Raw genomic sequence first — 21,592 nt, 5'->3', positions numbered from 1 at the left:
ACCGCCCCCACCCCCATCTTGGTATGCCACTGTCTGAACCTCACTCCCTCCCTATGACCAAAAATTCTCCTTTCTTCTATTCCCCGTGTACACAACCATCTCTTTCCCTCCCTTCCTCTCTCCCAAGTCCTTGCCTTCTGTGTCCAAAAACCCATTCCCTCCCCCACCTCAGCATCTATTTCCCTCCCTTCCTCTCTCCCAAGTCCATGCCTTCTGTGTCCAAAAACCCATTCCCTCCCCCACCTCAGCATCTCTTTCCCTCCCTTCCTCTCTCCCAAGTCCATGCTTTCTGTGTCCAAAAACCCATTCCCTCCCCCACCTCAGCATCTCTTTCCCTCCCTTCCTTTCTCCCAAGTTCATGCCTTGTGTCCAAAACGCACTCCCTCCCCCTTTTGTGTTCCCCGTTTGTCTCCCAGCCCATCTTAGCAACTTTCTCAGCAAAATGTAACTCGAGCCGCGTAGGCTTGTCTTCTATTTCCTGCCTGTCCCACCGCGCACACATAGCCGATCGGAAATCTTCCCCGACTTCAGCGCTGACGTCGGAGGGCGGGCTTTGCTTAAGCGCTGACGTCGAGGAAGATTTCCGATTGGCTGTGTGAGCGGCAGGGCAGTCGGAGTAGAAGACGAGCCTTGCGGCTCGAGTTATATTTAACCCCGCGGGTCCCCCATCGTCCCCGTTCAGCTCTCTCTCCTGTGCACCCCCTGGTAGTACTGCCCTGATGGGGGCCCTGCGCGTGCCAGCTGCAAGGCCTTCGCGTGCCATAGGTTCGCCTTCGCTGTCCTAGACCCACCTGCTGTAGAAAACCAGTTCCTGAACAGTTAACTAAACTCTCTAACCTAAGTTGCAGTATTTCCTATATTACCCAAACAATTCAATAAAATGTGTAAACACTAAATGATTTCACTATGTACATTAAAAAGTGGCTTGCAGCAAGATATGCTGAAGGGATTCTGAACGTTGACACCCATCTGCATAAACTTTTGAATAGAAACAGAGACAAATGAAGACAGGTAAAGATTATATAACCTATCCAGTCTGCTCATCCATGCCATCTATTTATCTTTTCCTCTCCTATGTACTTGTCCCAAGCTTGCTTGAATTCAGATCACCAGGCTGTTCCATTAATTCACTACTCTTTCTGTGAAGTAGTATTTCCTTAGGTTATTTCAAAGTTTGTCCCTTTGCTTGAACTTTCATCCTATATCCCCATTCCAGAGCTTTCTTTCAATTGAAAGAGACCTGCCTCCTATGCATTTATGGAAGCAGCAAGTAAGATGTCACTACAACCTGGTGATTTATTTCTAACAATTAACATCAATACAGTCTCTAATAGAGTCTCTGTGTGCTAACTTTTCAACTTCATATAGGCTGTCATTCACACTTCATTCTCTTCTTTGCCTCTCACTCTTCCACTTATATCACATCCTGACTACTACAACTTTCTCTATGCTGGTCTCCCCTTCATTCCATGAAATGCTTAGAATTGATTGAGTCTACTGCAGTAAACTCCTACATAACCCTTGCCACTTTGATCATGTCATGTCACCTCTTTCACACAGAACACTGGCTTTGGTTATTGCTCACATCAAATATAAAATCTTCTGGTTTATAAAAACTCTGCCTCCCCTCAGAGCCATACTACTATAGCAGTCATCTCATCCCCTACTCTCCCTTGTGATGTGTCCTTTCTGCAGACAACTATCTTCTAGTTTTACCAGCCTTCCCCCCAGAGAATAACACAGGGAAAAATCTGTCCCCATCCCCCTGGGATCTATCTCCATCCCTACAAGCTCTGCACAAGCCTCAAAGACTTTAAAATCAATTCCCTACCCCTCATCTCAACATGTCACAGGACTCTGCTTTCATATATCTGAGACCTAAGCGTTGGAATGATTTAACCTTACATATCAGAAATCAACCTAACATCATTTTGTTTAAGAATCTGCTAAAGACCCATCTCTTTTCCCTTCTCTGGCTAGCCCTTTTCTTCCTTTTTCTCTTTTATATTATTAAACTTGCCTTTCTACTTGTATTATTTTGTAAACCTCCTATGTGCAGACCTTTCATGGTATATCAAATTTGAATGCCACACAAAATGATATTTAAAGTTTCAAATACCAGGAACTAAGTACTAATACTCTTCAATACAGGACAGAAGAAGAGACCTCAGTGTTTCTCAGGAATACCCTGTGAAACTGTCTATGGCAATAAATATATTGTCTTAGAGAAATACATCCCTGGTCTCAGCTATTTCCACTGCCTGATAAAACTTCCTTCTCACTTATTATCACTCTTTTGTTATTCAAAATATTATCGAGGATAATCAAAATATAGAGAAGAGAAAGCACTTATCTTAATTGTTTCTTCTGGTAATGTAAAATCACCGCAGAATGCAGTTTAAGAAGAAGCGAGAAACTGCATTCTGCGGTGATTTTACATTACCAGAAGAAACAATTAAGATAAGTGCTTTCTCTTCTCTATATTTTGATTATCCTCAATAATATTTTGAATAACAAAAGAGTGATAATAAGTGAGAAGGAAGTTTTATCAGGCAGTGGAAATAGCTGAGACCAGGGATGTATTTCTCTAAGACAATATATTTATTGCCATAGACAGTTTCACAGGGTATTCCTGAGAAACACTGAGGTCTCTTCTGCTGTCCTGTATTGAAGAGTATTAGTACTTAGTTCCTGGTATTTGAAACTTTGAATATCATTTTGTGTGGCATATGACTTTTTGAAGATATTCAGCTTGTACTGAGATAGTAGTTTTGAATATCAAATTTGAATACATAAAATAAAGAGGCAAACCTTGGAGAAATTTTGATGCAGCTAGGTGTTATTGAATTAAGCTAGTATTGTTGTAACGGCTCAAGAGAGTTTTTTAGTAGTTTAATTTTATGAGGGGCCGCTGAAAAGTTCTCAGCCCAACCAAGTTGGGGCAGTCTCTATCAAGGGCTATTGTACACTTAAGTCCCTTGATTGTTGGAAAAATACAGAACAATAAAAGGTAGAAATCACTGGACTGGACTCCCTTGATGGAGACTGCCCTGAAAGTTGGTTGGGCTGAGAACTTTTCAGCAGCCCCTCATACAATAAAAAGCAGTAGCTGCATCTGTCCTTGATAGCTGCTGAGTCAATCATAGAACAAGAATGTTTTCTACCACTTTAACTGAAGGTATACATAAGCACTAAACACAATAATGTACAATGTTCCATCCACATTTATTAAACTGAAAAACCATTACACTCACAGTTACATTGTGCAACTCAAATCTGTAGCACAAGCTTTCACAATGCATGCCTATTCTGTACATAGTTCCAATGTACACTACAAAACCACAAGCTGTTAAAATCCTGCACTCTTCATCTTCCAACTTTTCCAAGTCGGTGGTCTGTTTTTGGGTCAGCAATTATTGCCTGAACAGCTACGATAGCTTCATTTATCTTGGTCTGTAGGTCTCTCAGTTCCTCTATATGCAGCAAGCGCAAAATTCTGGCAGCTTCATTTAGGGAAGCATCTAAGACAGAAACAGAAAAACAGTCTACATCTTAAAATTAGTTGGTTGTAGGGCATCAAAGATAAATCACAGAAGAGATGCACCTTGGACATGCTGTCTAGTTGACTTAGAAGGAAAAAGGTACCCTTATGTATATGCATTGTTTACAAAGGCTTTTTACTGTGACGAACTTGTAGTGCATTTCGGAGATTCACTGGTGTGCTACCAAACGCTATTTTTCCAGGCTTCTTTTTGTGATATTTTTCTTTTTACCTTTATTACCATGGACCCCTGATGAAGGTTGTCCGAAACACGGACCGTGTTGGGTCCCCCGTCTGGTAAAAGGTTTTTAGTTAAGATTTATTTGTCAAAATAAAATTTGCCTGCACCGTGTACAAGTCTGCAGTTTTGGTTTGTTTGCTCTGGTGTGTTTACAAAGGCTATCATGTTGTAAAGCTTTGTGTGACCTGTCTTCAGAAGACCCAAATCAATTCCTGAACCTAGTTCCTGCACATGGGATAAATATACAAGATATTGATAATATTTCAGATGCTGAATAACCTAGGTTCTGTACTCTACTGGCCAGGAAGCTATTAAAATGAAGCAGGTTTTGATTAGGTACTGTCTCATCAAGCTAAAAGCTCAAAACAAAAAAAGTACAACCTTATCAACTTTCTCCTCCCCCTTGTTTTCACACTTTCTTTTTAAAACGGTCCCCAAAACTGTCCTAGTCACCCTGCAACCACATATGCTTGAGAAATCTTGAAAATCTATTAATTACAGCTATTCACAGACACTGGATCTTCATTATATGCAATCTAAAATACACTGCAGGTACCCTGAAAAATTTGTCTAGAATTACTAGTACAAGCTTGGGAGCCCTACTCCACAAACATTTGTCAGAATTACATAGTACCTTATACTCCTTGATCAAGTTGGCTAACGGCCAATGTATCAGATGTCTTCTTACACTACTAAAATACTATAGATACACAACTTACAAAAAAGCTATTTAACAAACTCAACCCCCCCAAAAAAATAAAAGATACCAACAGTCTTAAGTTTTTGGAATGTACTACACAACACACATGGACTGTAATTGTGACTATCTCTGGGAAAGGTGACTAAAGCCTTCAGAAACAAAAAATTAGGTTTCAAAACAAATTCTTTTAGAGCAAAAAAACTGGTAATACAAGTTTAAAACCCCATCCTTTTAAGTGAAAAAATATAAATGTTATAGAAATTCAAATATGTTACTTTTGCAGACTGTTTACGAACTCATGGCATGAAAAAAAATCCATTTTCAACAAGTCACCTTTTTCCAGAGACAGTAACAATTTTGGAACAGGGTACCTAGGCAGGAAAAAGCACTTAATTGCTTTTACAAAATATTCTACCCCCTCTGATCAGAGGTTCCCTGGGAAAACTGCTACACAGATACCTGCTACTATTTGAGTTTTTGCCAGGAACTTGTGACTTGGATTGGTCTTCGTGAAGATGGGATACTTGGCTAGATGGACCACTGGTCTGACCCAGTGAGGCTATGTTCATATGTGCTACTAAGAAGGGAAGAGAATATTTTTATAAAATACATGCAAAAGTGCCAATCCTGCCCCTGCTGTACCTTTTCTCCTTACTCAGGAATTGTCTATATGTATTTTATATGAACTAGACACAATGTTTTCTTAATACCCACTTTTATAAAATTGCCTTGGCATACAAATGCACTGAAGGATGTACTTGAGTGTATAAAATGCTGTGCTATATATATTCAAGACATTTAAATAAAACCTGTACTTTTGAAGGGGTGATTTTTGTTTTTCGTAAAAACTGCAGACAGCTGGCCTGTAGCCACAAGAGTTTACAATTCCAACTGTGACCCAATCAGGGAAGTGGTTTATGATGGCTGAAGCATGAAGTTTACCCTGTTTTAGGGGTCAAATAGGTACCTTCCACACATAATGTCTTTAAAGAGGGAACAAAGGATAGAGATTACATGTTTGATAACTACTGTATGTTTACTAGTTCTTGAGAGAATTATTCATTAAAGAGAACTTTTATGCTACTGTAACAAAGTGTAGAAATTCTGAATGAGTGTGTGCACATGAGCATTCCTACCTGTTCTAGAGAGTCAGTTAAGAAGAGCTAGGTGGTTGCTGAGGATTTGACTGGTGCAATGAGTAACTATTTGAGGATTAATGGGCAGTAAATGGCATTTTAAAATTAATTTCAGTCTGTGGAGTGTTGGCTTCAGAAAAAGGTAGCTGCTGCAAGTAATACTAATATTGTGAGTGTGAGTTTCTTGTTTTTAAAGGAAAGAATTGATTATTGAAAGTTTATTTGAACAAGAATTTAGCTTGAGCCAAATGATAAAGATTTTAAATTAAATTGCTAATGTTTAATTTTGGCATTATTTGGTTTTAATGACTAGAGGTACTCAGAGGCTGCTCCGAGGGAAATGACTTGAGTTAATTAATTTTAGAAGCCTGACCATTGTGAATTTTCATTGCTGAAATGTGGTAACTCAAGAAAAGTCCTTGTAAAGAATTAATTTTAACAGTTTGCTCCCTGACATTGTATGGGATAAAAGGGGAGATTGGTTTTGAATTGAGCTCTGATCAAGCTGAAGTTACAGGAGAAAATTGAAATTTGAGAAATCAGTGAAGGAGTTAATAAATTAAAATCTCCTTTTACAGAGTTATTCCTGATATTACTTCTGTGAATTAATCCATTAGGGATTTTAACGCCACATTTTCTATTTCTGTGCGTTAAGACAAGGCTGCGCTGAAACTAAGGGGGTGCTATACCACAATGATAAGTTTAAATAAATAACAAACAATAACATATCATTAATACATAATGAGCAAAATCATTACAAAACAGAATCAGAGTGTCAAAGCCTGATGGAAAGAAAAAAAGCTTTTAACTGTTTCTTGAAGGAGAATACTAGCCAAGAACAGCATAAATATATTGGGAACAAGTTCCACAGTTTAGGAGTTGCCACCATAAATATCCTCCCCCTGTATTCATTCAGTTTTACATGTTGAAATGATGGTACACCAACTAATTCTGACTTACACTGGTTGTGAACAACTACTAAAGTTTGAAAGTGGTTGTGGGCTGATCATATTAAACCAGTAACAAGTCTGCATGCTCCACAAAATCAAAATTCATTGTACAGCTTTTACTTTTCATTAACAAAATCTTCGGTAGCTTCCTTTCAGTATTGGTGACATTATGCTCCCTTTTTACAAAAGCGCAGAAGAGGTTTTTAGCGCCGGCTGGTGTGCTGAATGCTCTGCGCTGCTCCGACGATCAGAGTTCCTATGAGCTTTTGTACTGGGGGGTGGGGAGTCAAACTATAGTAGTAGCATGTCCAGATGCACATCAAATTAGCAGGCTAACTCTGTCGGGCACAAAGGTCAACGGAAGCAACCTTTTTCATGTACTCTTCCCATAAAGAATGAAAAGACCAAGAAAGTAAAGCTGAAGAGCACAAATATAAAATGGACTCTTACCTCCAGTGTCAAAACCAAGGATGTGTTTGTCTAAAGCAATTGGTAACCCCTTAAAAAGAACAAGAGGAGCATTAACTGAGTGTTGAAGGTATTTAAAAACAGCATGCTTGCCTTGATAAAATGTAGGCAAAGACAGTGGTTCCCAACCCAGTCTAAAGAATACCCTCAGTCAGGCTACCCACAGTGACTATGTATGTGAAATTTGAATGTACTCCCTCTGTGGTATACAGATCTCTCTCATGCATATTCATATTGGCTACCCTGAAAGCCTGACTGGCTGGTAGATCCAAAGTACTTTGTTGAAAATCACTGAGCTACAGGGTTTGACATTTGTCCTTGCTTTCATCAGTTCAAAAAGCACAGTTACTTACCGTAACAGGTGTTATCCAGGGACAGCAGGCATATATTCTCACATGTGGGTGACGTCATCTACGGAGCCCCAGCGCGGACAGCTTTTCAAGCAAACTTGATTGAAGTTTCAAGTTTGCTACACTGCACCACGCATGTGCATGCCCACTAGAGGGTGCATCCCCACCTCGTGGTCCTCAGTTCCATAACCAGCAAAGAAGCCATCCCCGGGGAGGAGGGCGGGTTGTGAGAATATATGCCTGCTGTCCCTGGATAACACCTGTTACGGTAAGTAACTGTGCTTTATCCCAGGACAAGCAGGCATGATATTCTCACATGTGGGTGACCTCCAAGCCAACCAAAAAAGGGCAGGTGGGAGGATGGCAATTTAGGAAAACAGATTACGTAACACCGACTGGCCAAACCGGCCGTTGCTTCTGGACAAAGTGTCCAGACAGTAGTGGGAGGTGAACGTATGAACCGAAGACCAAGTGGCAGCCTTACATATGTCCTCCACAGGAGTAGACCGGAGGAAAGCAACAGAAGCTGCCATAGCCCGGACCTTATGCCCCGTGACTTGACCATGGAGCATGAGACCAGCCTGAGCGTCGCAAAAAGAAATACAAGCAGCTAGCCAGTTGGACAAGGTGCGCTTGGAAATAGGATGTCCCAGTCGATTAGGATCAAAGGACAGAAATAATTGAGGAACCTTCCAATAAGACTTGGTACGTTGGAGATAAAAAGCCAACGCCCTCTTACAGTCAAGCGTGTGAAGCGCCGCCTCTCCTGGATGAGAGTGGGGCTTCGGAAAAAACACCGGAAGGACAATAGACTGATTGAGGTGGAAATCAGACACAACCTTAGGTAGAAATTTGGGATGGGTGCGAAGAACCACCTTGTCATGATGAAACACCGTAAAAGGTGGATCCGCAACCAAAGCCTGCAGCTCACTAATCCGACGAGCGGACGTGAGCGCAAGCAAAAAGACCACCTTCCAGGTGAGAAACTTAAGATGAGATTTGTCGATAGGCTCAAAGGGAGGTTTCATCAGTTGAGCTAAGACCACATTAAGGTCCCAAACTACAGGAGGAGCTTTCAGAGGAGGATGAACATTCACGAGACCCCTCATGAAACGAGTCACCAGAGGATGAAGAGAAAGAGACCGACCCTCGAGATGCCGATGGAACGCCGCAATGGCAACGAGATGCACCCGAATGGAAGTCGTCTTCAGTCCAGACTCCGAAAGATGCAACAAATATTCCAGCACCGAAGACACTGGAACCGAATTAGGGTCCAGATGGTTCGAGGAACACCAGGATGAAAATCTTGACCACTTCTGGGAATAACAAAGCCTAGTCGAGACCTTGTGCGAGGCTTCCAAAATCTCCCTCACCGACTGAGAAACAGGAACCGAAGTCAAGGGGAAAGGAACCAAGCTGTCAGATGTAAAGACTGAAGATTGGGATGTAACAGCGAACCCCGACTCTGAGACAGCAGAGAAGGAAAAACAGGCAGAAGTAGAGGGTCCCTGACACTGAGTTGAAGGAGCAGGGAGAACCAGTGCTGTCTGGGCCAACGAGGCGCAATGAGAATCATAGTGGCTCTGGTCGATTTGAGATGCACCAACGTTCTCAAGATCAGAGGAAAAGGAGGGAACGCATAAAGGAACCTCCCTCCCCAGTCGAGAAGAAAGGCGTCGGCCTCGAGACGATCCGGGGAGTACATCCGAGAACAAAAGAGAGGCAGTTTGTGAGTCTCCGGGGAGGCAAACAGATCCACCTGAGGAGTCCCCCAGCGGTCGAAGACTTCGCGCAGAACTCGGGAGTTCAACGACCACTCGTGTGGCTGGAGAAGCCGACTGAGTTTGTCTGCCAGACAGTTCCTCTCTCCCTGAATGTAAACCGCCCGTAGGAAGATGTTGTGGGAGACCGCCCATTCCCAAAGGCGCAGGGCTTCCTGGCACAGGGCCCAAGAACCCGTTCCCCCTTGTTTGTTCACATAATACATTGCCACTTGGTTGTCCGTCTGCACGAGGACTACCTGGTCGCGAAGCAGGTGGCAGAACGCTCGAGCCGCCAGAAAAATGGCCCGAAGCTCCAACACATTGATGTGACAAAGACGGTCCTCTGCCGACCATAGACCCTGGGTCCGCAGACCGTCGAGATGAGCCCCCCACGCGTACTCCGAGAAGTCCATGGTCAGGACCTTGCGATGCGGAGGAACGAGAAAGAGCAAACCCCCTGAAAGATTGGAAGAGTTTGTCTACCAATGGAGCGAGCGTCTCAAGGAAGGAGTCACCGTTATCGGGCAAGAGACTGGATCGCAATCCTGACGCCATTGAGAGGCCAAGGTCCACTGAGGAAGCCTCAGATGCAATCGGGCGAACGGAGTGACGTGGACTGTCGACGCCATGTGGCCCAGAAGCACCATCATGCGCTGAGCCGAAACTGCGGGCCTCAGCGAAATCTGGCGACTCAATCGAAGCAGGGCCTCCAACCGAGGAGGAGGGAGGAAGGAACGGAGGCGAACCGTGTCCAGCACGGCTCCGATAAACTGAAGGGATTGAGTCGGGCCCAACTGAGACTTGGGAAAGTTCACTTCGAACCCCAGACGTTGAAGGAAGATGATAGTCTGTTTGGTCGCTGAGATAACCCCCTCCCTGGTTGGGGCCTTGATCAGCCAATCGTCCAGGTAGGGGAAGACCTGCAAGCCCCGAGATCTCAGGGCTGCCGCAACGACCACCATACACTTTGTGAAGACTCGAGGGGACGAAGCCAGACCAAAGGGGAGGACCCGATATTGAAGGTGCAAATCCCCCACCTGGAACCGTAAAAACTTGCGGAACGCGGGATGCACCGGAACATGAGTATAGGCTTCCTTCAAGTCCAGGGAGCACATCCAATCCCCTTCCTCCAACATCGGGTATAAAACCGGGAGTGACAACATACGGAATTTCTCCCGGACCAGGAATTTGTTGAGCATCCGGAGGTCCAAAATGGGACGTAAGTCCCCTGTCCTCTTTGGGACCAAAAAGTACCGGGAGTAAAACCCCCTTCCCCGCTATTCTGGGGGTACTGGTTCCACCGCCCGTAGGCTCAACAAAGCCCTGGCCTCCACCAGGAGAAGGGGAAGTTGGCTCCGGTTGCACGGACAAGTTCCGGGCGGACGGTCCGGCGGCGTGGCCGAGAAATTGAGCGAGTAGCCCTCGGAGACGATCCGGAACACCCATGCATCGGATGTAATCTCGGTCCAAGCCACATAAAAGGCCCTGAGTCGACCCCCGATTGGGAGGGGGTCCGGCAATATTGCGGAGGGGGCCCGCCCCATCCGCCCAGCCCGTCAAAAGGACGGGGCCGGCTTGGACGCTCCCTGCGCCGGAGGCTTCGGTTGTCCCCCTCTACCCTGTTGAGGCGGGCGCCGGGGCGGAGGTCTAGAAAAGGCCGGCGTAGATTTCTGCGGGTATCTCCTCGGGGGCGGCCGGAATTATTTTTGCGGCGGGGCCCGAGGTTTAGGACGGAAAAAGGAGGCCAAGGAATGCTCCTGCTCCGACAACCGTTTGGTCGCCGTCTCCAAGGATTCATCAAACAATTCCGAACCCACGCATGGTAAATTGGCCAGGCATTCCTGGAGGTTAGGATCCATATCGAGGGTACGGAGCCACGCCAGTCGGCGCATAGCCACCGCAAAGGCCGACACTCTCGAAGCGAGCTCAAACGCATCGTACACAGCATGGAAGAGGTACAACCGCAATTGAGACAAGTTGGACATGAAAGTGGCAAACCCCTCTCGATGGGAATCAGGCATGATCTCCCGATACTGAGGCAAGTCCTTCACCATGCTACGCAGATAGGAAGAGAACGTAAATGCGTAGTTGAGGACCCTGGTCGCCATGAGGGAATTAGAATAGAGGCGACAACCAAACTTGTCGAGGGTCCGACCTTCCCTTCCGGGCGGGACCGCCGCCGAGACTCTGGAGGGTTGCGTCTTTTTTAGCGCCGACTCCATGAGCAAGGACTGGTGCGAGAGTTGAGGTTTATCGAACCCTTTAGATGGAATGGTCCGGTATTTGGACTCCATCTTAGACGGCACCGCAGTGACTGTAAGAGGGGAGTCCAAGTTCTTGAGGAAGGTTTGTTGTAGGACCTTATTCAGAGGAAGGCGAGGATTTTCCCTCGGGGGAGTGGGAAGGTCCTGCTCCTCCAGGAACTCCTTGGTATATTGAGATCCTGCCATTAAGTAAATACCCAAAGCTCGAGCCATGTCATGCACGAACTTGGAGGAGGATGTTCTGGCGGGCGGTGAGGGGGTTCGTGACCTCCCCGCCGAACAGAAGGGGGAAGCCTCGCGGGAATACCGCGGTTCCCTGCCCGACCCCGATCCCCAGGAGACCACATCCAGCGACCTCGAAGGGGTCGGGGAACGCCTATGCCCCGAAGAGGCCCTGGGGGAAGCCCTCGGGGTCCGAGGCACCGAGGTACGCCCCATCCGTCTCGGCGAGGGGTCCCTCGAACCCTCTCTCGCGGGGGGAACGAAACAGATGTGGGTTGTCGAGGCGGAGCTCCGAGACACGTAAGGTCTCGCCCCCGAGCGGCGAAGAGCGACCACATCGCCGAGGAGAACCCCGAGAACGTTTGGGCTTCCTCGGACGACGCCTCGCCCGAGGCCGGCCCGAGGGCGAGGAGCCCCGGGAGGACCTCGAAGAAGAGGACGACGATATCCTCCTCACCCGGCGCACCTTGTCCCGAGGCCTTACGCTCGTCTCAGGCTGGGTCCCCGAGGCCGAAGTCGAGGGCAAGGTCGGGGTCGAGGTCGGAGCCGTCCCGGCCCCCGAAGTCGAGGGTACCGAGACCGAGGCCGCCGAGGCCTGGGCCGTCGAGGCCGAAGCCCGCTGCAACTGCTCGATGGCTCCGGACAGCTCCGAGGTAATCAGTGCTCGGAGCAAGTCTTGGAAGGCCGGGATCCCCATCATGGCCGATAGATCCGAGGCTGGGGGGTGCTCCCTGGAGGGCGACCTCGGTCTCGAGTATTCCCTCGGGGCACTAAGTTTGGCTACCCTGGGCTGGGCCGAGGAGGACCCACCCGGTGTCGAGGAGCCTGAGGATAGCTTCTTCGTCGATCCTGGGGCTGAGGATGGAAGCGGGGACTTACCCGAGGCAGGCTTGGTCGGGGCAGCAGGCTTCGACGAAGTCGAGGGACGCGGCGAGGTCGAGGAACCCGAGGCCGAGGTCAAGACCGGGGCCGAAGCCGAGGCCGACGTCGAGGCCTTCCCCGCCGCGGAGTCGACCGCGAAAAGCTCCGCCATCCTGGCACGGCGTCGGCGGAGCGCTCTGGCCTGGAAAGTCGAGCACCTCTCAAAAGAGTCCGTCGGATGCTCAGGCCCTAAACAGAGCAAGCACCACCGGTGAGGTTCGGTAATAGAAAGAAACCGATCACACCGGGTGCACTTCTTAAAACCCGTCAAGGGACGGGACATGAAAACCGAAAGGCCGGAAACAAACAACGGCCCGCGGCCGCGGCTCACGGGAGCCCCCGGAGCCAAACCGAAGAAACAAAAACTTTTCAATGTTTTTCTTTTTTTTGAAACAAAAAACGACTGACAAAATAAAATAAAGCACAGCGACCGAGCGAAATCACCCAGACGCGGTGACAGAAGGCAAAACTAGCAGAGCTCAATTTCCACAGGGCTTCTGGCTCCGCGGAAAAAACTGAACTGAGGACCACGAGGTGGGGATGCGCCCTCTAGTGGGCAAGAAGGCATGCACATGCGTGGTGCAGTGTAGCAAACTTGAAACTTCAATCAAGTTTGCTTGAAAAGCTGTCCGCGCTGGGGCTCCATAGATGACGTCACCCACATGTGAGAATATCATGCCTGCTTGTCCTGGGATAAATACTACATCAAAGGAGGGTCTGAACCAGCAGCAGGAGCCGCCATCATCTTATCATTTGAATCCAGTGCCTGCATGGCTTCCTACTGGTACTGCCCGATTCAGGGAAAAAAATGTTCGATTTGGCCTACTGAATTTGATTTTTCGATTCGCTTTTCCCACCTAATCAGGCATTTGTTTGTTTTTCAAATGTCCTGGCGGGTTTATTTTGTAGCCCTTCAACCCCTCCTACCCCCCTTTGCAGTAGTTTTACTTATCTCCCTCCTATCCTCCTGTGCAGCAGCACCCCACAAACCCTCTCACCATCAGACCTGACATACCTCCAGGTCTCCCAAAGCAGCAGCAAAGTGGTGGTGGCCGGCCTTGAAGAGGCAGTGCTGTGAACAGGCTGATTGCAGCCTGCCTTGCCAGGGTTTTCCTCTGCTGCATCATCAGTGACATGGCAGAGGGAAGGCCCAGGTGGGGCAGGCTGTGAGCAGCCCATTCAGAGTGCTGCCTCTGCTGCTTTAGGAAGCCTGGAGGTATGTCAGGTCTCACCTGAGGTGAGGTGTGTGTTGGTCGCTGAATTGGCAAGACCAATTTTTTCAGAAACTAAACCGATTCGAATTAGCGAATCGGGCAGCACTGGGGGAGAAGGTATGAATTTAAGCCTCTGACCTTGCCTGGATTCCCAAAGGATCACTTTGGAGCCCAACAGCATGGCTTTTCTCTGCAGTTTTCTTGTTTCTATGGACAAAATCCTTTTAACAGTACAATAATTCCAAAGTTTCCTACCCTCCACAACCAAGCAGTGTGTGAATTGCCAAGATGCAGCAGACGTGGTAACTGATCCTAAGCCACTTGAACAGGGGTCTTGTGGTGGCAACCATAGGAAAGCTGCAATTTGTGGTGGAGATTAGGTTGAGGTAGAGCAGAATTTCTTTGTAATGCCTACGTTCAGCACCACAGAAGCAAGTTTAGATAGGATACCCAGTAGGGCCAGCTTTGTCCTTGCGCAGACTAGGTGATCATCTAGAGGTAGTAAACAGCTATAATGAAAGCAGAATGGTCCTCACAGCCACACAAACTTAAGGAACCATCAGAATGAACTTTACCCATAGGGAGAGGAGAAGGTTTTTATAGAAACTACTTACTTGGGTAAATAACTTTTAGAAATGGCTCTTATGGATCTATACATACAAAACAAAGATATTTAAGATAAGAATAAGGGTTGATATTTAGAAGTACTACAGGACACCAACCATAAGTGATTTTTTAATGTCATTTATGATCATAGTTACTATTTGTGTGTTATTTTACTGCAGATCCCATTTTATGCAGTGGGATTGGCTTATTTGTAATATGGGTTTAGGCCACATGGTACTTTCATGTTAATATACAGCCCTTATATGGACAACTTTGACAGTTTAAAATTAAAGTACCTATTTTTAAAAAAGGGAAACAGTGGGGGTATTCCACAACTAACCTAATCCATTTGGCCTTTATCAGCTGTCATCTTTCTATTTAAATGGAAATATTCAAATACCATTTAATTTTATGTATTACTTTGCAGCAGAAAAATGAACTCACGATGTCCTATTATGCATTTTACAGAATTAATCTGTGAGGAGTTATTAAGTTTAATTATAAAAATCTGTAGCAGCTTATATATCTGAAAGTTAAGTCGAGGTGGGTGGGATTTAAAGCTGAAGGTCCAGTTTAGAGCATCCGATACTCAGGACGTAAGATCTGTTATGAACAGAAGAATTAGGATTGACAGAATCTGCCAAGGATTCATCTGGTTATTTACTCAAATATCTCTATTTTGCTAGCTGAAGAGTTTATTTTTGTAGATATTACGGCAAAAAGTGAATTTTTCCTCTTTACTTCTGCTGTGGCTTGTCCCACCATTTGAGAGCTGTTGGTTTAGATTTGTAATTTTCATCTCCATGTCAAGTTATTACTTTTTCCCCAATAACTTTTTATTAGTATTATAACCCAATGCTGAACAAAGACAATAAAGCTTATGCCTTGATGATATTATAAAGTTATTGTACCAAAGAGTTAAAACTACATCATGAACAAGCCGATTCCTTTACGTTACAAGCATTGGATGGTTTACTCTGTGTAGGACAATGAGTGAGAATAACTTTAATTTTTGTGAGTTCTGAAGACTTCTATCTACAGGTAGATTGGAAGTTATCCTCTGAAAGTTACACACAGAAAAAGCCCGAGTGTTAATGACTTTACTGGATTTAAAATGTTTACAAACGTACCTCTTTTGATTTATTTGCCTTTGCTATAGCATCTTGAGTTAAGCGCTCTTGAACTAGAATACGAATTGCCTGGAAATTTGCAAAATAACAAAAATTAAAAAAGTTTGAATACTACAGTTCATAGGGAGTATATAAAAGTTTTCTTTCACAATAAGTTAGAAATGCTTTTTTGATGAGCAGACATTATAAAATGGATATATGAAGCCAATGATTATATTCAAACAAGCAAATGCACTGTATTTTAAATATTCCAGAAAAGATTTAGGGCCCCTTTTACAAAGCCTCAGTAGTAATTACTCCATGGCAAATGTGATGCAGCCCATTCAATTACTATGGGCTGCATTGCATCTGCCATGCTGGGACTTGCTATTGCAGATTTATAAAAAGGGGCCCTTAAATTTTGTACTATCATTCAGCATGAGCAGATGCTCAGACAGCCAAAAGCAAGACATGGCAGCATATACTAACAATTTTACTTTCTGTGACCAATGTGTAAGTTAGAATGTGCTATTTGACAGCTCTCTGAACAAGCTCAAAAATAGCTAGTTCTGTTTAAAATATTACAAAGCTGCAGTAACCACTAATATGTACTTACCTCAGGAATTAAAAAAAAAAAAGGCGTCCCTCGATAATTTGGGGATGTGCATGCACTACCCACAAGCTAAAAATAAAATTTTTGTAGTTGGGGCATATCAGGGCAGCAAGTGGTTGTGCTCTGCACTAATTGGATAGTGTGGCTACACTGCCATTATAATAACTGCACGTGGGCATGTGCAAATGGCCACACACTAACAGCAAAAACCAAGAAATTTAGCTATTTTACCCAATGGTAAAAATTGACCTAGGGTGCGGAGAAGGACCTGCATAAGGGCAAGCTAAGGCCACGTTTTATTGTTGTAAAAGGGTCCCCCTAAAGCAGTTCCCCTGCATTCAATCCATGTATTTCACCTCTTTCGGGGTTTTCTCTGGTTTATTCTCAAAAACAACAATTTCTCTGTGGCAACCATTTACTGCTCTTGCTAATATATTACTAGACATGTAGAACTAAAGTATACAGATTTAAAAGACAATCCCTGCACAATAGAGATATAGTCAAGTCATAGATGATAAAGAAATTCATTTAAAATCCCCTCATAACAAGGCTATGATCAGGAACCATAGCCTAAGGCAACTTTTATCCAAGTTTCATTAAAATTTTGTTATACTGCCAAATCAAAATTTCAAGGTGGTGTACATCCAAAGGTTAAAAAGTACATATATTTATAAAAGCCACAATAGAAACAACAATTCTTTGCTGTCAGGAGGCACAAGAAATCACAATGATTTTAAAACATACTTTAGAGACACAAATCTAGGATCAGCCAGCTGAAAAACTCTCAGAACTAGCTTTAATTGGACACTGCAAATGAACAGAACATATTAAAATTTGCTAGCAGAATGAGGAGGAAGAGGATGGAGTGCAGCAGAATAAGATTACAAAATTAAGGAAGTTAGTTTTCTGAATAATGACCATATTAAAAACTAAGAAAATCAGGATACTTTTGAGAAGGATGTTACAAGCACAGAATCCAAAACACAAGAGTACCACTCACCTTCAGCATTATCAGATAATCATCATGCCGCTGGATTTGAAGGAGACTAGCCAAAGCCATCACCCCAGCCTTAAAATCAGGATTAGCGACTTAAAATAAAAAACACATACACACATTGTTAAATTCTTCCAAGAAACCGAGTGTAGACTGTTAAGTGTCAAGCACTTACTTAAAGCACTATCAAATACAAAGCTCATTTTGCATGGGACATCTAGGTAGGATTTGGATCATTCATAAATTCCTCAAGTATTTTGAAGACAGCTATGAATGCAGAGCCATTTGTAAATTAACAGTTAAGGATGCCAGCAAACACAACAGGGGCATCAATTCACAAATATACATGTCCAAAATAGCAGCATCAGTGCCTTTACATATGTAAATGTTGGATGCCACAAGACTACACATAGGAACCAATTAAGGAGCCGAATGAACTTTTTAAACTTTGAGATGGTAAGATATCACTGCAGCAAAGCACAACTGCCTCTTCAAAATCACTGGCTGAGAAGCCAGGTCAAAAGAAGCAGGTAGTGGATACTTACACATGCTCCTGAGCAGGTATAAACTGAAACAGGAAAGGATTTTTTTTATTTTTAAAAAGTGTATGTATTGTCATTGTAAAATGAGAAATACATGTATGTATGTTTTAGGACTGTCCAAATCACATCTCTTTAAAAATCTATGCACTTGCATAGCTTACATATTTATTTATTTAATTTTCTAAACCATCCTCCACAAAGAGCTCAGAACGGGTTTCAGGCTAACATACATAATATACAGATAACAGGTTACAATTTGCCATAGATATAGTACAAGTTTTTATCCTAACGCGACACACATTAGGGATCTAATACCAATATACATAATTTCCAGTTTACAGGTTAAATTTGTCATAGTTACAGTGCAAGATTTTCAATACAAGTTTTGATCTTAACACGTCACATACCAAGGATCTTGCATCAATATACATTTCTTTGTAATCTATCGGCCGTGGGCAGGAGAGTTAAGTGACAAGGTATGTTTTTATTGCTTTCCTAAAGTTGAAGAGTCCTTCAAGGGATCTAATATGTAGATATAATGACCTTATAATGCGCACAAGAGTTGCGCTTCCAGCAAAACTTGTGCACGCATGCCAGACACATTCTTCCCCCTTAATTTGAATGTCATTCGCTTTGAGCACAGAAAAATTATTTTCACACTGTTAGAGCGAGCACTGTTTGCTTTTAGCACCAGAGCTAAAAGTAGGAGATAAGCTGGCCTCCAGCGACCATAACATGGTATGGCTCAACCTCAAGAAAGGCTTCTCTAGATCAAACACAGCGACGAGGGTCCTCAACTTTAGAGGCACAGACTTCGACCGCATGGGAGATTTTGTCCATCGGGAGCTGTATAACTAAGCAGAAACTGACAATGTGGAGACTATGTGGTCAATTCTGAAAGTCACCTTACACGAAGCTACAAACCGCTATATAAAAACAGTTAGCAAGCGCCAGAGAAACAAAAAACCCCAGTGGTTCAGCTCTGAAATTTCAAACCTCATTAAAGAGAAAAAAGAAGCATTTATTGCCTACAATCATTTCGGAAAACGGCGAAAGAAGACTATCTGGTCAGATCTAGAGAAGTCAAAAAGGTAGTCAGAGAGGTCAAACTCCGAACAGAAGAAGATCTAGCACGGAACATTAAGAAAGGGGATAAATCCTTCTTCAGGTATATTAGTGACAGGAAAAGAAACAAAGATGGGATAGAACGCCTTAGGAAATCAAATCGGATTCTGCCAAGGCATAACTACTAAACGAATATTTTTGCTCAGTCTTCACCTGTGAAGCGCCGGGAGCCGGTCCACAGTTACGGACAAGAGACAACCAGAAAGACCCATTTCAAGATTTCGAGTTTACGCCCAGCAGCGTCTACTACGAACTTTCAAGACTCCAAGTAAACAAAGCCATGGGACCAGACAACATACACCCCAGGGTCCTCAGAGAGTTGAGCGAAGTCCTGGCAGAACCGTTAGCCGTACTCTTCAATCTTTCCCTACATACCGGAAGAGTTCCCTTGGACTGGAAAACAGCCAACGTTATTCCTCTTCACAAAAAAGGCTGCAGGACAGAGACGGCAAATTACAGACCAATGAGTCTCACATCCATAGTGAGCAAGCTTATGGAAACACTGGTCAAGCAGAAACTTGACACAATCCTGGACGAAGAAAACCTACGTGATCCCCACCAACACGGATTTACCAAGGGCAGGTCTTGCCAATCTAATGATTGGCTTCTTTGACTGGGTAACTAGACAACTGGATGCCGGGGAGTCTCTGGACGTGATATATTTGGACTTCAGCAAAGCTTTTGATAGCGTCCCACACTGCAGGTTATTGAACAAGCTGAAATCGCTGGGATTAGGGGACACACTAACGGCATGGGTTAGGGACTGGCTACATGGTAGACTTCAAAAGGTAGTGCTTAACGGTACCCCCTCCAAAACGTAAGACGTGACCAGTGGAGTACCACAGGGCTCGGTCTTGGGCCCGATTCTATTCAACTTATTCATAGGTGATATGACCCAAAGGCTTAGAGGAAAAGTATCTTTGTTTGCCGACGATGCCAAACTATGCAACATAGTAGGCAAAAGCATTTTGCCTGACAGTATGACACAGGACCTACTACTACTGGAACAGTGGTCATCGACTTGGCAGCTATGCTTTAATGCTAAAAAGTGTAAAGTAATGCACCTGGGTAAGAGAAATCCATGCAGAACCTACACACTAAATGGTGAGACCTTGGCTAGGACCACGGCGGAATGTGATTTAGGGGTGATCATTAGTGATGACATGAAGGCTGCCAATCAAGCTTCCTCCAAGGCAAGGTAAATGATGGGTTGTATCCGTAGGGGTTTTGTCAGCAGGAGACTAGAGAGCTGCACGGGAACGGGGACGACGGGCATCCCGCGGGTTCCCCCTTCGGGTCACGGGGATCCCGTGGGGACGCCCCCTAGGGTCGCGGGAATCCCATGGGGACGCCCCTAGGGTCGCGGGGATCCCGTGGGGACGCCTCCGAGGGTCACGGGGTTCCTGCGGGGCTGGATGTACTAAGTCGCGCGGCTTTTCTCCCTACCTGCTCTGCTTGCAGCACAGAGCCGAACGGAAGTCCTCCCGACGTCAGCGCTGACGTCGGGAAGACTTCCGTTCGGTTCTGTGCTGCAGGCAGGGTAGGTAAGGAGGAGTAGCCTCGCGGCTCGAGTGGCTACTAAGGGAGGGGGCGGTCCACCCCGCCCCGGGTGCAGCACAGCCGGCCAGGTCCCCTTACTTTTGTGGCGCTTCCCCGACCGACCGACAACAGCCCTGGTCCGACAAACCTCCCTGCCCTTAAACGCGAATCTAAATTACCTTCTTACAGCAGCTGTAAGAAGGAAATTTAGATTCGCGGTTAAGGGCAGGGAGGTTTGTCAGACCGGGGCTGTTGTCGGTCGGTCGGTCGGGGAAGCGCCACAAAAGTAAGGGGACCTGGCTGGCTGTGCTGCACCCGGGGCGGAAGAGAAGGACGCTAAAAGGCCATGGGGAAGAAGGAGGGGGGAAGGACACTGAAAGCATTTGTGGAAGACAGAAGGGGGAGAAGGACGCTGACAGGACATGGGGAAGACGGGGGGGGGGGAGAGAAGGACGCTGAAAGGCCATGGGGAAGACGGGGGGAGGGGTGGAGAAGGACGCTGAAAGGCCATGGGGAAGACGGGGGGGTGGAGAAGGACGCTGAAAGGACATGGGGAAGACAGAGGGGGGGAGAAGGACACTGAAAGGACATGGGGAAGACAGAGGGGGGGGAGAAGGACACTGAAAGGACATGGGGAAGACAGAGGGGGGGGAGAAGGACACTGAAAGGACATGGGGAAGACAGAGGGGGGGGGAGAAGGACACTGAAAGGACATGGGGAAGACAGAGGGGGGGGAGAAGGACACTGAAAGGACATGGGGAAGACAGAGGGGGGGAGAAGGACACTGAAAGGACATGGGGAAGACAGAGGGTGGGAGAAGGGCACTGAAAGGACATGGGGAAGACAGAGGGGGGGGAGAAGGACACTGAAAGGACATGGGGAAGACAGAGGGGGGGAGAAGGACACTGAAAGGACATGGGGAAGACAGAGGGGGGAGAAGGACGCTGAAAGGACATGGGGGGGAGAAGGACGCTGAAAGAAAATGGGGAAGAGAGAGTGGGGAGAAGATGCTGGCAGGGAAGAAGACAGAGATGCCAGACTATGGGGGGAGCGGAGGGAAGAAGATGGGTGCCAGACCAATTTGGAAGGGGGGAGAAAGGGAGAGGCACAGTAACAGAGCAAATGGAAGACGCAGAAGGAAGAGAGACAGTGGATGGAAGGAACTGAATGAGAACATGAGGAAAGCAGAAACCAGGCAACAAAGGTAGGAAAAGAATTCTATTTCTTTTTTTTTTTTTTTTGCTTCAGGATAAAGTAGTATATTAGTTGTGTTGATAAAAATTTATAAACAAAA

At 45.5% G+C, this 21,592-nt stretch overlaps 1 protein-coding gene across 1 annotated transcript in view; it reads right to left on the bottom strand.

The window, feature by feature from the left end:
- Window positions 1-3,206: 3,206 nt before the first annotated feature.
- Window positions 3,207-21,592, bottom strand: part of RTRAF (RNA transcription, translation and transport factor) — a 29,194-nt gene continuing 10,808 nt past the window's right edge. Inside the window, exons 5-8 of the mRNA XM_033952746.1 lie at window positions 17,099-17,187; window positions 15,507-15,575; window positions 7,019-7,067; window positions 3,207-3,521 (exon numbers count right to left, since the gene is read on the bottom strand). Coding sequence (XP_033808637.1) covers window positions 3,367-3,521; window positions 7,019-7,067; window positions 15,507-15,575; window positions 17,099-17,187 — 362 coding nt within the window. The 3' untranslated portion in view covers window positions 3,207-3,366. The remainder of the gene's footprint in view (window positions 3,522-7,018; window positions 7,068-15,506; window positions 15,576-17,098; window positions 17,188-21,592) is intronic.

This window comes from Geotrypetes seraphini, chromosome 7 (genome assembly GCF_902459505.1).
Source record: "Geotrypetes seraphini chromosome 7, aGeoSer1.1, whole genome shotgun sequence".
Taxonomy (NCBI): Eukaryota; Metazoa; Chordata; class Amphibia; order Gymnophiona; family Dermophiidae; genus Geotrypetes; species Geotrypetes seraphini.
Note: the sequence above shows the minus strand (reverse complement) of the source record. Positions and strands in the feature narration are given on the sequence as shown.